Consider the following 12,328-nt stretch of genomic DNA (forward strand, 5'->3'; position numbering starts at 1 on the left):
GCATTGTAATTCTGTCAGAGACAGCAGAGGACCTGGAAGAGCAGCTGAACGGAATGGACAGTGTCTTGAATGGAGGATATAAGATGAACATCAACAAAAGCAAAACGAGCATAATGGAATGTAGTCGAATTAAATCGGATGATGCAGAAGGAATTTGATTAGGAAATGAGATGCTTAAAGTAGTAAATGAGTTTTACTATTTGGGGAGCAAAATAACTCACGATGGTCGAAGTAGAGAGGATATAAAATGTAGACTGGCAATGGCAAGGAAAGCATTTCTGAAGAAGAGAAATTTGTTAACATCGAGTATAGATTTAAGTGTCAGGAAGTCGTTTCTGAAAGTATTTGTATGGAGTGTAGCCATGTATGGAAGTGAAACATGGACAATAACTAGTTTGGACAAGAAGAGAATAGAAGCTTTTGAAATGTGGTGCTACAGAAGAATGCTGAAGATTAGATGGGTAGATCACATAACTAATGAGAAGGTACTGAATAGGATTGGGGAGAAGAGAAGTTTGTGGCACAACTTGACTAGGAGAAGGGATCGGTTGGTAGGAAATGTTCTGAGGCATCAAGGGATCACAAATTTAGCATTGGAGGGCAGCATGGAGGGTAAAAATCATAGAGGGAGACCAAGAGATGAATACACTAAGCAGATTCAGAAGGATGTAGGTTGCAGTAAGTACTGGGAGATGAAGAACCTTGCACAGGATAGAGTAGCATGGAGAGCTGCATCAAATCAGTCTCAGGACTGAAACCACAACAACAACAACAACAACAACAACAACAACCACCACCTTCAACCGCCACACCAGACTGGTCAACAAGGGACTGCATGGAAGCCTTAGACCCACTTAGCGATTTTACACAAGACCAGAGTTTCCTCAGGTTCCCTGCCAGGTCTTTTGCTAAGGTGTGACAGTAGTAGTAGTTGTAGGCTTCGTGCATATATCTTTTCATAGGCGTACAAGTGTTTAGTAACCTTTCCTTGTCGTCACTTGCGCATTCCCTTTTGAACCAAGAGTGCAACAGCCTCTGCTGCCTCGGCATCCTCCAAATTTCATTATTAAACCGTGGTGGATCATCTCCATCCTTTATTCACTTACTAGGCTCATAACTCTCCAGAATATGATTTACAAACTGCTTTAACTTTACCCATAATTCCTCTACATCCATATTACTGCAACTAAGTGATGCCAATCCACGGTCTAAGTGAGATGCTAATAACTGCTTAACTAGTAGACACACTCTCCTAGCCTTCTTGACTGATGGACTGGAAATCTCTGTACTTGTCTGTACACAGCCAGGACAGCTGTGCATATGATGGTGAAATATGATCAGAGTCAAATAATGGCAAAAGCATTTAAAAACATACCATTTAGGAAAGGAATGCACGAAGGAACACATTTTCAGAATGAGAACACAATGAGGTGTGAAGTGCAGAAGAGAAAAGTGAAATTCTGCATTTCTTTTTATCTTTGTTTCACATGTTGCCACAGGTATTCATAGGAGGCGAGGCACTCCTACCCCCATAGGAGGCGAGGCACTCCTACCCCCCCCCCCCCAATACAGAGCTTTTTTTTCATATATAGAGTGGATAACAACAAAAATTTTCTACAGGCTCCCATACAGTGGGATCTATAAACGTGTGTTTTCGGGTCAGTTGTGGTACAAAACTTAAGGAAAAAGTCACCAAGAAATTATTAATATTGAATGGCTTTTGCTGCAAATGGTCATCAGTATAGTAGTTATTATGCACCGAAAAAATTGTTAGAATCTTGTACATTAATGTACTGAATAGTGTGTACTTGCAGACGTGAAATGTACTTCATGCTGAAGCCTTATAAATTCATCGTCAGAGGAGAAACATAATGGTTCTGTGCAGTAGCAGATATCCATAACATTTTACAACAAGAGGAAGGAGAAATCTACACTATTCTTAGTCTTTCTGGTTTTACTGGTCCTGCATAATGATCTGTACCCCCCCCCCCCCCCCAAAAAAACACACACACACACACACACACACACACACACACACACACACACACACAAAGGAAAAATGTGTAACTTTTGACTTTCCAAATGAAATTACACTGAATACCAGAAATACCTGTGTAAATAAATTTAACTTCAAAATTTATCAAGTTACTGAAACGACTTATACTTTCTTATCATTCAGTCCACTTATTAAATATTGTTCTGTCACTGTATGTGACAAAAACTGAAGAATTAAAGCATCAGTTGTACAGTCTTTACCAGCAGTTAAATGTGTGTCATCACAGAGAAAGTACTTTTGAAAACTTCTCTCTCTAATACAAATCATTTACAGTTCTGGATTAATTGAAAATGTTTTCTGCAATGGTAAAGTCTCTTTAACACTTGTTCTGTAGCAATTCAATTCAATTCAATCCAAACCTGTTATACAATAAAACCAAAACAGTCCCCAACAACTGATTGGCATCAATGTAATTTGCAACAGAAAGCACCTTCCATAATTTAAGTATTACTCTCACTTAAATGAACTTTCAGTGTGTCAAAAGAAAAGCAGCATGAAAATTGTGCTTCAAGTCACACCCCCTTATTTACTTTGGCATAGAAAGCAAACTTTGGTTTCATTCTAATAATGCAGCAAAAACAGAACTAAAACGTTCATCTCTACATTACAAGATACAACAGAATGTGCAGAGAATATCCTGTCACTAATATCACATTGTTATTGTAACAAACTGTCACTTCTAGTTTTGGATAACACACATTCAAAAACTTGCATATGGTGTTGTTAAAAGGTTAATAACTACTGAAATAAGGACAAGTACTCACTTGGTTCAGATGAATAGAATTGAGCTTCACTTTCTGGTTCACTGCCCTCATCTGCAGGTGACCTATCCCGACTCATATTTTCCTTATCACTCCTACTTTTCTCCTCTTCTGAGTCGATTGAGCCAACTCGTGGCCAAAATACTAGCTGGGTCCTGTTGCTGGACATGCACACCCATGTGACACACAGTGAAACAGAAAACCAACATGAGAAGACCTAGAATGCTGCTGGCAGTTCTCTCCCCCACTCAAACTGCATACTGGTAATTGGGTTCTGTGCTGCTGGCTGGCCACTCCTGGCTGTTATATAAAACCCTCCTCAAGGTTGAATACAAACTGGCTTGTTTCATAACATCTTGCTGTGTAGTGACCAGCTTACAAATATTATGTAATCAGTTTTCATTCATGGTAATACACTTGCTATATTTACCAGCAAGAAAGCTTTTACCCCAAAATTCTCTATTATTAAAAATTCTAAGTGTGACCTTTTCCAGAAACATATCTTACACAAAAATGCTGCTCTTTCAGTGAGCATTTCTTGAACACATTTACCTGTCACATTGTCATCAACAAGCAACAACCATTTCCTTAAATTTTCTGTATTAAATACTTTACTTCTTTTTGCTTTGTTTCTGATTCAGATATGATACTCACAAAACTGATTAACTGACAAAGCTTTCCTACAGATTATTTCATTGGCTGTGTTTCACATACTTAACAATAACTCCCTTGGCCTTATGTGCAAAGACAATTAATTTACATATTTACTCATGAGAGTAATTAATATTTATAGCAGAAATTAACATCTTGAGCAACATGTTATTATTTCCTCTTTCAGTGGTAATTCCAAAATTTTACAAAAATGTGACATGACTCGTCCTTTCTTGTTTCTTCCGTAGCTTCACCCATTCCACAGCAACTGTTGTTATAATAATAATAATAATAATAATAATAATAATAATAATAATAATAATAATAATAATAATCTTGTGTGTATCAGTATTGTCCTAAGAAAGCAAACCAGAAGTAAAAAGTGTCCATTAATGATGGTTAAGATACACAGCAACCTGCCTTCAATCTAAATGTAATGACAGACTATTTATACACTATATTACTGTGAACAAAGGAAGTGATCTCACTACAATGAAAGTAAAGACAGCATTTTCCCAAGTTTACCTGGTTGAATGCAACTTTGCTTGTTCTTGAGTGTAAAATTCAAAATGTAGAGGGTACAGTGAAATCATTTCAGACACATTTTCAGACATTCTCTCATTTGCATTATAAGTCAGCAATAAGTACACACAATGTAATAATTTTAGTATTTTGTCTAAAGGCCAATAGATTGTGTATAAACTTGTGCAGCCTGGAAAAGCATCAGCAAAGACATCTGCCACAGTACTTTTACATGCATGAGGAACTGAAAGAGAGAAAGAGAGAGAGAGAGAGAGAGAGAGAGAGAGAGAGAGAGAGAGAGAGAGAGAGAGAGAGAGAGAGAGAGGGGGGGGGGGGGGGACTGCTGTGTTGGAGGCAGTGTGCTCTTATGATGTGTCATATGACTAGAATGGACCTTGTACTGGCTGTCAGAGTAACTGTACAGCACTGAATCAGCAAGAAGTGCAATACCAGTGCATCTGACTGCAAATGCCCACCACATGGGATGCTTGGTTTCTGTGATTATGTAAGTGTGGGGTTTTTCATCAGGTCAAAATAATTTAGGAAACCTCCAAAGACAACAGGTTTTCTTAAGTCACCCTCACCCTCTGCTTCAAATTGGCTGAGCTCAGTCCCACTGAACACATCAGGGACACAATAAAGACATGTATGCACAATTGTACATAGCTTTGACTAATTACCATGAGCCATGTGTGGGTGATGAGCAGTCATCAATCAAGATGCCCCCCCCCCCCCAATGATTCATGTCTCTCTTTGCATCATGCCACTTCACGTTGCCTCTGTCATTGGATGGAAAGTGGTGCTGCATTCTTCTAGGTATTTTTTTGTATTGTTCATGAGTGTCCAACAGTTAGTGATACAATGAAAAAACTTATCGGAAGGTGCACAGGTATTCCAACAATGATCCTTTAGCATGTATCGGTAAACACCCGATTCTTTAAAGAAACTATCTTTCGTGTATGAAACAGCTTCAAACATCTGATTACTTTACAATTGAGTTAATGTGTTAAATATTTGACATTAAGCATATAAGCAAGAAAAAGTTTAGAAGTGGTTTGAAATTATCTTTAAACTTTTTTGAAGTCACTAAGTGCTCTAATTATGAAACATTGAAAGTATATAAATGTGGTGACCTGGGCTCCATTTTAAGCAAAAGAAAGCTCTTCACAGATCTCAACCTCTGTGTGTGTGTGTGTGTGTGTGTGTGTGTGTGTGTGTGTGTGTGTGTGTGTGCGTGTAGGGGGTGGGGGGGGAGCTGTATGTGAGAAAATGTTTCATGAAGGTCTTAAATATAAGCAAAAATTGGAAGTTGCTAAGTGTTCTCATTCTCAAATACTGGATGAATAAATTCATGGTATTTGCTGCTTCAAGACAAACACTTTTTCTACCTCTAGTACTTGTTTTATTGTGAAGTTTTTAACATAGGATTATATCACTTAATGATTAGATGAGAAAATTTTAAATTCAGTCAACAACTACAAGAAATATTGAAAATCAACTGGATATGCAACCAAATGCTAATACTAGGTTCCAGTGTAGTCACTTTGTAGTATAGATTATGGTGTTGACATGTTTGTTGCTTTGAATGAATCCTAGGTGAAATGTATGCAGAGGCATGAGAGAGACTGCCACTCACAGAAAAAGGAAGCACTAAGCACTTCAAAACCTGAAGTATGAAGTTCAACAGATTGTTTAATTGATTATCTATTGCTTTATGCACATGCTATAAGATTACTATCTTGTCACATTATTATCATATGTTTTGAATAGTTACAAGTTTGTCTCAGTTCACTTTATAGTGCTCAACTACAAGTTTTGGAAAGCCAACAAATGATTTCTATTGTATACATATTAATTACTGTTTTACAGTAACTTGGTGCTCAACTACAAGTTTTGGAAAGGCAACAGTGATTTTTATTCTATACTTATTAATTACTGTTTTACAATAACTTGTTCCACTTAGCTCTTTTGCATACATTCCTCCCACAACTTCTGCAGTGACATTCTTTCTTTCTTTTTGCAGGGGAGGCACACCAGGCTTGTAACTATGACCACAAACTTTATTCTGTGATACAACCACAAGACATTACTCAATTAGATTTGAGGACAAATTCATAATTAAAGCCAAGAATTGTTGCACTCCAATACCAAATGCATTTGAATCAAAATACTTTAAATATTATTTTAAAATTACATTCTCCATCATGTCAGCACTCTTCTCAAGAACTAACTACTCTAGAGCAAAAGTACAAGAAGCCTCATGCAAAATTTTGCCACATTCGCCTTTCACTACATGCTGACCACAATCTGTTCTGTCACCTGACAGCATTTAAGACACTTATTTCAGATTTTCTAGACTGAATACATCAGCAGTCCAATTCATAAACTCTGTTGTAACTTTGAGATTTTCACAATTAAAACATAGATTTAAAGACTGACTGAATACAATGCTTGCCAGATTTTACTACCATCTATGCAGAAAGAAAAGCTTGAATGAGTTTGTAAATGTTTAACAGTAGATATCAGCTTATATATACACTACATTATTTTTTAATTTATTTAACAATAGAAGCTATATGGTATAGCCCTTTACCCTGTAATCCATACACAAAATGATGAGAATACTGAAGTGGTATCCCTTGTCACTTTTTACTTAAAAACTGAATACAATGAATGCATGAAACTTCCCCCGAAACACATGAGGAGCATTTATGAGGAAGTACCAGCACTCTGAAATAAATCTTTGGCTTTACTGCTTTCTCAGACCCCTCTTTAAGAAAAGTGACAGAAGAGATGTCAATAACTACTGATCTGTTTCACTGCTGATATGATTTTCCAAAATTTTTGAGAAGGTGATGTATTCTAGAATAGTATCTCACCTGAGCATCAATAGTATCCTCAGCAAATCACTGTTTGAATCACAGGAGTTGCTCTACTGATAATGCCATTTCCATGTTCACTCACCAAATTTTATAAGCATTAAATAATAAAATAATGATGGTTGGTATTTTTTGTGACCTATCTAAGGCATTCAACTGTGTTCATTAAAGATCCTCCTACATAAACTGAAGTTTTATGAGACTGATGGTATAGCCGGCCAATGGATGTCTAAACAAAAGAATGCAGAAAGTAGTCTGTGGAGAAGTCACATATGGGATCCCACAAGGCTCAATTTTAGGCCCACTAATGTTCCTCATATTTGTAAATTATCTTCCACCTAATATAGAAAAAGCAGAATTAGTTCTTTTTGCAGATGCAATCAATCCAAGCAAAAATACAGAAACAGAAGAAATGTTAAAGAATGATCTTAAAAGTGTAGACTGGTTTTCTGCAAATGGTCTCATTCTCAATTTTAAAAGTCACAACCTATTCGGTTCTGTACAGCCTGGGGTACTATACCAATGATAAGTGTAACTACGGTGGAAACTTCAAAACTCTTAGGGGTCCATATTGATGAGAATTTAAACTGGAAGAAGCACATTTTGGAACTCCTTAAACAACTTAGTTCAGCCACATTTGCTCTTAGAATCATTGCAAACGTTGGAGAGAGAGAAATCAGCTATTTGACATATTTTGCACATTTTCATTCAATAACAACATATGGAATAATGTTCTGGGTTAACTTCTGTTGCTCAAAATGTGTTTTAAGAATAATATGTGGTGCTTACCCACACTCGTCCTGTAGACATCTGTTTAAGGAGTTGAGCATTCTGGCTGCTGCATCACAGTGTATTTATTCCCTCATGTTTTTTTTCTTTTCTTTTCTTTTTTTTTTTTTTTTTTTTTTTTAAGAATCCATAGCAGTTCAAAAGGGAACAACAATGTTCATAATTAAAATACCAGAAGGGAAAATTACATTCATTACTTTACTCCACATTAAGATTACTTTTAGCACAAAAAGTGGTGCACAATGCCGGAATTAAAATTTGAAAAAGTTTCTCCTTGGTGGATGGGATGAGGGTGGGGCAGTGTCAATTTACAACTGTTCAGCATGTGGCCATATTTACAAATTAATTTATGATGTGAATGTAAAATAACTTGTTTTACATCATCATTTATCATGCACATGATAAATAGAACATTTAACTAACTAACTTACACACTGAGCAGAAGTGCAGTTGTTGGGCACATAATAATCAGTGAGTACAATCAGACAATACAACAGATTGACTGAGCACTCACTGAAGCTATCCTGTCTCAAATAACATTATGCTATTTCATGACATATCTGGGGAGATTTCTACCTTTTCTTAAACACACCAATCTAGAGAGACTGCAGTCTCCGATGTTATGCCGAATGTATAAAACACAGGACAGCCAAGTACTATGTATAATATGAAATTGGAACCATTATCGACTGCAGTCTTCGATGTTATACCGAATGTATAAAACACAGGACAGGCAAGTACTATGTATAATATGAAATTGGAACCATTATCGTAAATACCATGAGTATTTTCTCTAACAAATGGTCTCTGAAGGAAGAAGATTAGAGTTTAAAATCTTCAAAACTATAAAATTAGGGGGAGACAGAATGTTTTGCCATTACTTACCTTCATGTGGCAAATTTCTGGTACTTTTAAAAATGATAAAATTATTCCTAACTTTCAGAACTGTTAGTTCCTTCCTCAGGGGGAAAATGAGGATAGTGTGCAAAGTTAACAGGCATTTATAAACATGTGGGACAACAAAACATTTAATTACAACAAAACATTTAATTACATCATTGCAGAAACACACACTTTACAGTGATATATGAAGTTTGGTTACTTCTTCCACATAATTTTAACTTATGGTAAATTCACTCCTTCGAAAACAAAACAATACACAATGAATAACCTACTGTCAATCCTTTGACAATCTGTAGTGCAATAATATACACAAAAAGAACAGTTTAATTATGATGAAGCAGACAAATAATACTATTGTAGTTGTTTTCAAGGAACTCCTCATTGAAACATTCCACTTTCACCTGTAAGTGATACAACCAAATTTCACAATTTGTGGCACATACACAAAGATTCCTTGGAAAACAAAACATCATCAAAAACTTCAAATATGCTTGTTTAGATGCAATGGTAATACTTCTATTTTACTAAGAATGATACACAGTCAATAATAAACAATTTAATTTCAGTCCTTGTGCAAAAAATGGAACTGTGATATAGTGGCAAGGAAGAGCAATAATAATACTAATAATATAATATAATATAATTATAATAATAATAATAAAAAGTCTCAACAAATTTACAGAATATTTAAACAATAAATTACAGCTGCTATGTGCACATCACAGGAACTTAAGAACACTGAGTGTATGTGGTAACCATATTGCCAATGCGCTGCGTCACTGTCCTACAGCGACCCCCAGAAAACTCTGAATGGCTCCTATGGGAGTGTTGTTGATTGTGACCATAGTGAGTTCCAAAGAATGAGCTCCCTACTTTGTGGTCAAATCCAGTATGACTGAAGAAAGGGGTGTCATCCTGCAACAAAACAAAGTTATTGTTTTCTAGATGATTACAATGTTTAAAGTTTTAAATTATGTATATTAAACTAAAGAACTACATTCAAATAAGATGACTGATCTGAAATCAATCACTGAAGATATCTAACCCTAGCTGTTAAATACAATACCTAATAAAATAATTTCTCACCATTTTCCATTTCAAATGACTTGAAATCTGCTAAATTTTTTACTATGCATTCACCTTCTTCATACCTTAATACACACAGTAAATATTCTCATCATACAATCTTAAATTTTGTTTTGTATTTTCCTCTCTTCTTTTCATATATGTTACCACAATAATATGGTATCCTTAAGACAGATTTCATGAAGGTGTGCGTATACCTGGTAAGCTTTCCCTACAGCCATTATATACACATTTTGCAATTGTGACTGTCATCTTAGTTTCTCAGTTTTCCATACAGGAATAATTCAAATGCTAACAGCTTGCTTGTTCTTAGTTTCCTAATGTTAATGTTTTATTTTGTACTCTTGTTATGTTTCACTGACATACATTACAAGTTTCTGCTTCAATCCTGTCTGACTTAGAAATGCAGAGATTTCAAAACCTGAAGAAAACAATTTCTTCTTTGCTGTTCCATTTTTATAACAAGTATGTCAAAATTATATTAATGGCAGCAGCTAGGAACTGATTAAATTTGTTGAGGAGTTGAATGGGTTTGGGATTGGCCATGTGCCAAAAGTAGTTGATTCAGACACAATATACTGAAGGGTTCATTACAATTCATTACAATTACTATTTGCTACAGAACTTAATATGGTGGAGAGTGTGGTGGTGGTTAGTGTTTAACGTCCAGTCGACAACGAGGTCATTAAAGACGGAGCGCAAGCTCGGGTTAGGGAAGGACTGGGAAGGAAAGCGGCCGTGCCCTTTCAAAGGAACCATCCCGGCATTTGCCTGAAAAGATTTAGGGAAATCATGGAAAACCTAAATCATGATGGCTGGAGACGGGATTGAACTGTCGTCCTCCCGAATGCGAGTCCAGTGTGCTAACCACTGCGCCACCTCGCTCGGTGGTGGAGAGTGGTCATTGTACATAATTATGGTGCGAACACCTTATAAGCATACAATATGTATGCCGAAATTTTAGACGAAATTAATAATGTATTTAAATTGTTGTTCTTCCTCTTGCAAAAGTCACAATGCATTTCTGCTTGCCATCTTTTTTTTATACAAAATAAACAATATTTCAATATTGTGTACAGTTATTTGTCTGATAGGGAGAATTTGTGAATGTTGTGTGAAAAAATAAGTTTTATGCAACAAAGAGCTTCATAAAAGCCAGGATATGACCTCAAGCCTTGTCTACAACTTCTGAGTATGATACTTTCACCATTAACCCATTACACTTAATTAGCAACTTGTTACAGTCATTATATACCATATTACAGGAAACTTAATGCATCAATTTTTTTTTCCAAAATCTGCAAATTGTTAAAAGCTAAAAGTCTAAGCAGCTGTCTTTCTTCATCTCCAATGATGGACGTCTGGACAAAATTTTGTCCAAACAGTGTCTACAAAAATGCATCATCTGAATAACAAATACATTTTCCTGTCTAGTCTGACCATATTTTTAAAAAATAGCCTTCTATTAAAATGCCATTACCAAAAAATGCAACACCAATATGTCAGTAAAGACAATGTTTAAACACATTAGCAGGACCTATGATAGAACATGAAGAGAGGAAGCTGATCTGCATCCATCAGGGAAGTCTTTCAGTGTATGCATTATACAAGAAACTGAAGGAGGTTAGAAGAAAAGTTCAGGGCTTTTTCTGTTACAAGAATGGGGAGGTTTGAGAAGAGTTTGATATTATATAGCTTGTTGTGCACAAAGTATCATTCCAACAGAAAAGCAACAAAATATGAAGTTTCTGCAACAGAAAACAACTGTGTTACCAGTTTATTAGTGTGCACAAAATATACAGTACTGATAACCATTTATTGAGATGAATGCAATTCAAACATGGAGAACAATGTATGCATACCTGATACACATATTTCCCCAGGAAACTGTGACAGACGTTGTCACAGGAAAAAACCTATCAGCAAAATCCAGGACTATGAAGCTGTTTACTACACATATCAGAACCTTCTATACGGATTATGATATTCAATGCTTTGAGGTATGACAATGCAATGAGGGAGGTAGATCATTAACTCTAGACTGCACATTTCTGAAGATACATAGCATGATGATGATGATGCATACAAACAGAAAGTAAAAAATAAAATCATGTTTACTGTCAGGTCTACAACTTTTGACAAAAAGATAAATTCTATGGAAATATCTAAAATAGTACAACAGATACATTTTGCTAACTGGTCAACGCAATAAAAATTAGATGAGCAAGCCACTCCACAGTTTCTTTTTTACAGATTTTACTACACTTGTCTTGTCAGCAGCTGAAACAGAAGGCAAGCCCTCACTTAAATTTGCTTCTGCCCTCACATCAAAATATAAATCGCACTATGGCTCACAGTTATTTGCATGGCACAAGTATCACAGACTGGGGAATATCCTCCTTCCAGAGTAGGGAGCCAGCATGAGTATATAAACAGGGGCTGTAAAAGTCATTTACATCAGATTGCATAATTTGTTAATAAGTTCACAGACTGAGTTCTAGAATAACGTAACACCTCATGTCATGATAATCACCCACAGCTTAAAAGTTTAACCCCCCTTGGGTAAGTCTGAGCTCTACACAGTGCAAGTGAGAGCTGGTTCATATATACTACGGCACAAGTGTACAGAATAAACAAGTAGAGATTAAACCTCAAGGCCCTGCTTGCACACTTTTGTCCTT

At 36.0% G+C, this 12,328-nt stretch overlaps 2 protein-coding genes across 8 annotated transcripts in view; both read right to left on the bottom strand.

Annotated features, from left to right (window-relative positions):
* Window positions 1–3,096, bottom strand: part of LOC126183569 (ras-related protein Rab-7L1-like) — a 163,902-nt gene extending 160,806 nt beyond the window's left edge. For 5 of the 7 annotated variants that reach the window (XM_049925651.1, XM_049925652.1, XM_049925650.1 and 2 more), the window contains exon 1: window positions 2,821–3,096. In XM_049925651.1, coding sequence (XP_049781608.1) covers window positions 2,821–2,986 — 166 coding nt within the window. In that variant the 5' untranslated portion in view covers window positions 2,987–3,096. The remainder of the gene's footprint in view (window positions 1–2,820) is intronic. The other 2 variants (XM_049925657.1, XM_049925656.1) reach the window with 2 other exon arrangements.
* Window positions 3,097–8,692: 5,596 nt separating this feature from the next.
* Window positions 8,693–12,328, bottom strand: part of LOC126184566 (dnaJ homolog subfamily B member 9-like) — a 43,201-nt gene continuing 39,565 nt past the window's right edge. Inside the window, exon 4 of the mRNA XM_049926995.1 lies at window positions 8,693–9,476. Coding sequence (XP_049782952.1) covers window positions 9,291–9,476 — 186 coding nt within the window. The 3' untranslated portion in view covers window positions 8,693–9,290. The remainder of the gene's footprint in view (window positions 9,477–12,328) is intronic.

Source organism: Schistocerca cancellata, chromosome 4, assembly GCF_023864275.1.
Source record: "Schistocerca cancellata isolate TAMUIC-IGC-003103 chromosome 4, iqSchCanc2.1, whole genome shotgun sequence".
Taxonomy (NCBI): domain Eukaryota; kingdom Metazoa; phylum Arthropoda; class Insecta; order Orthoptera; family Acrididae; genus Schistocerca; species Schistocerca cancellata.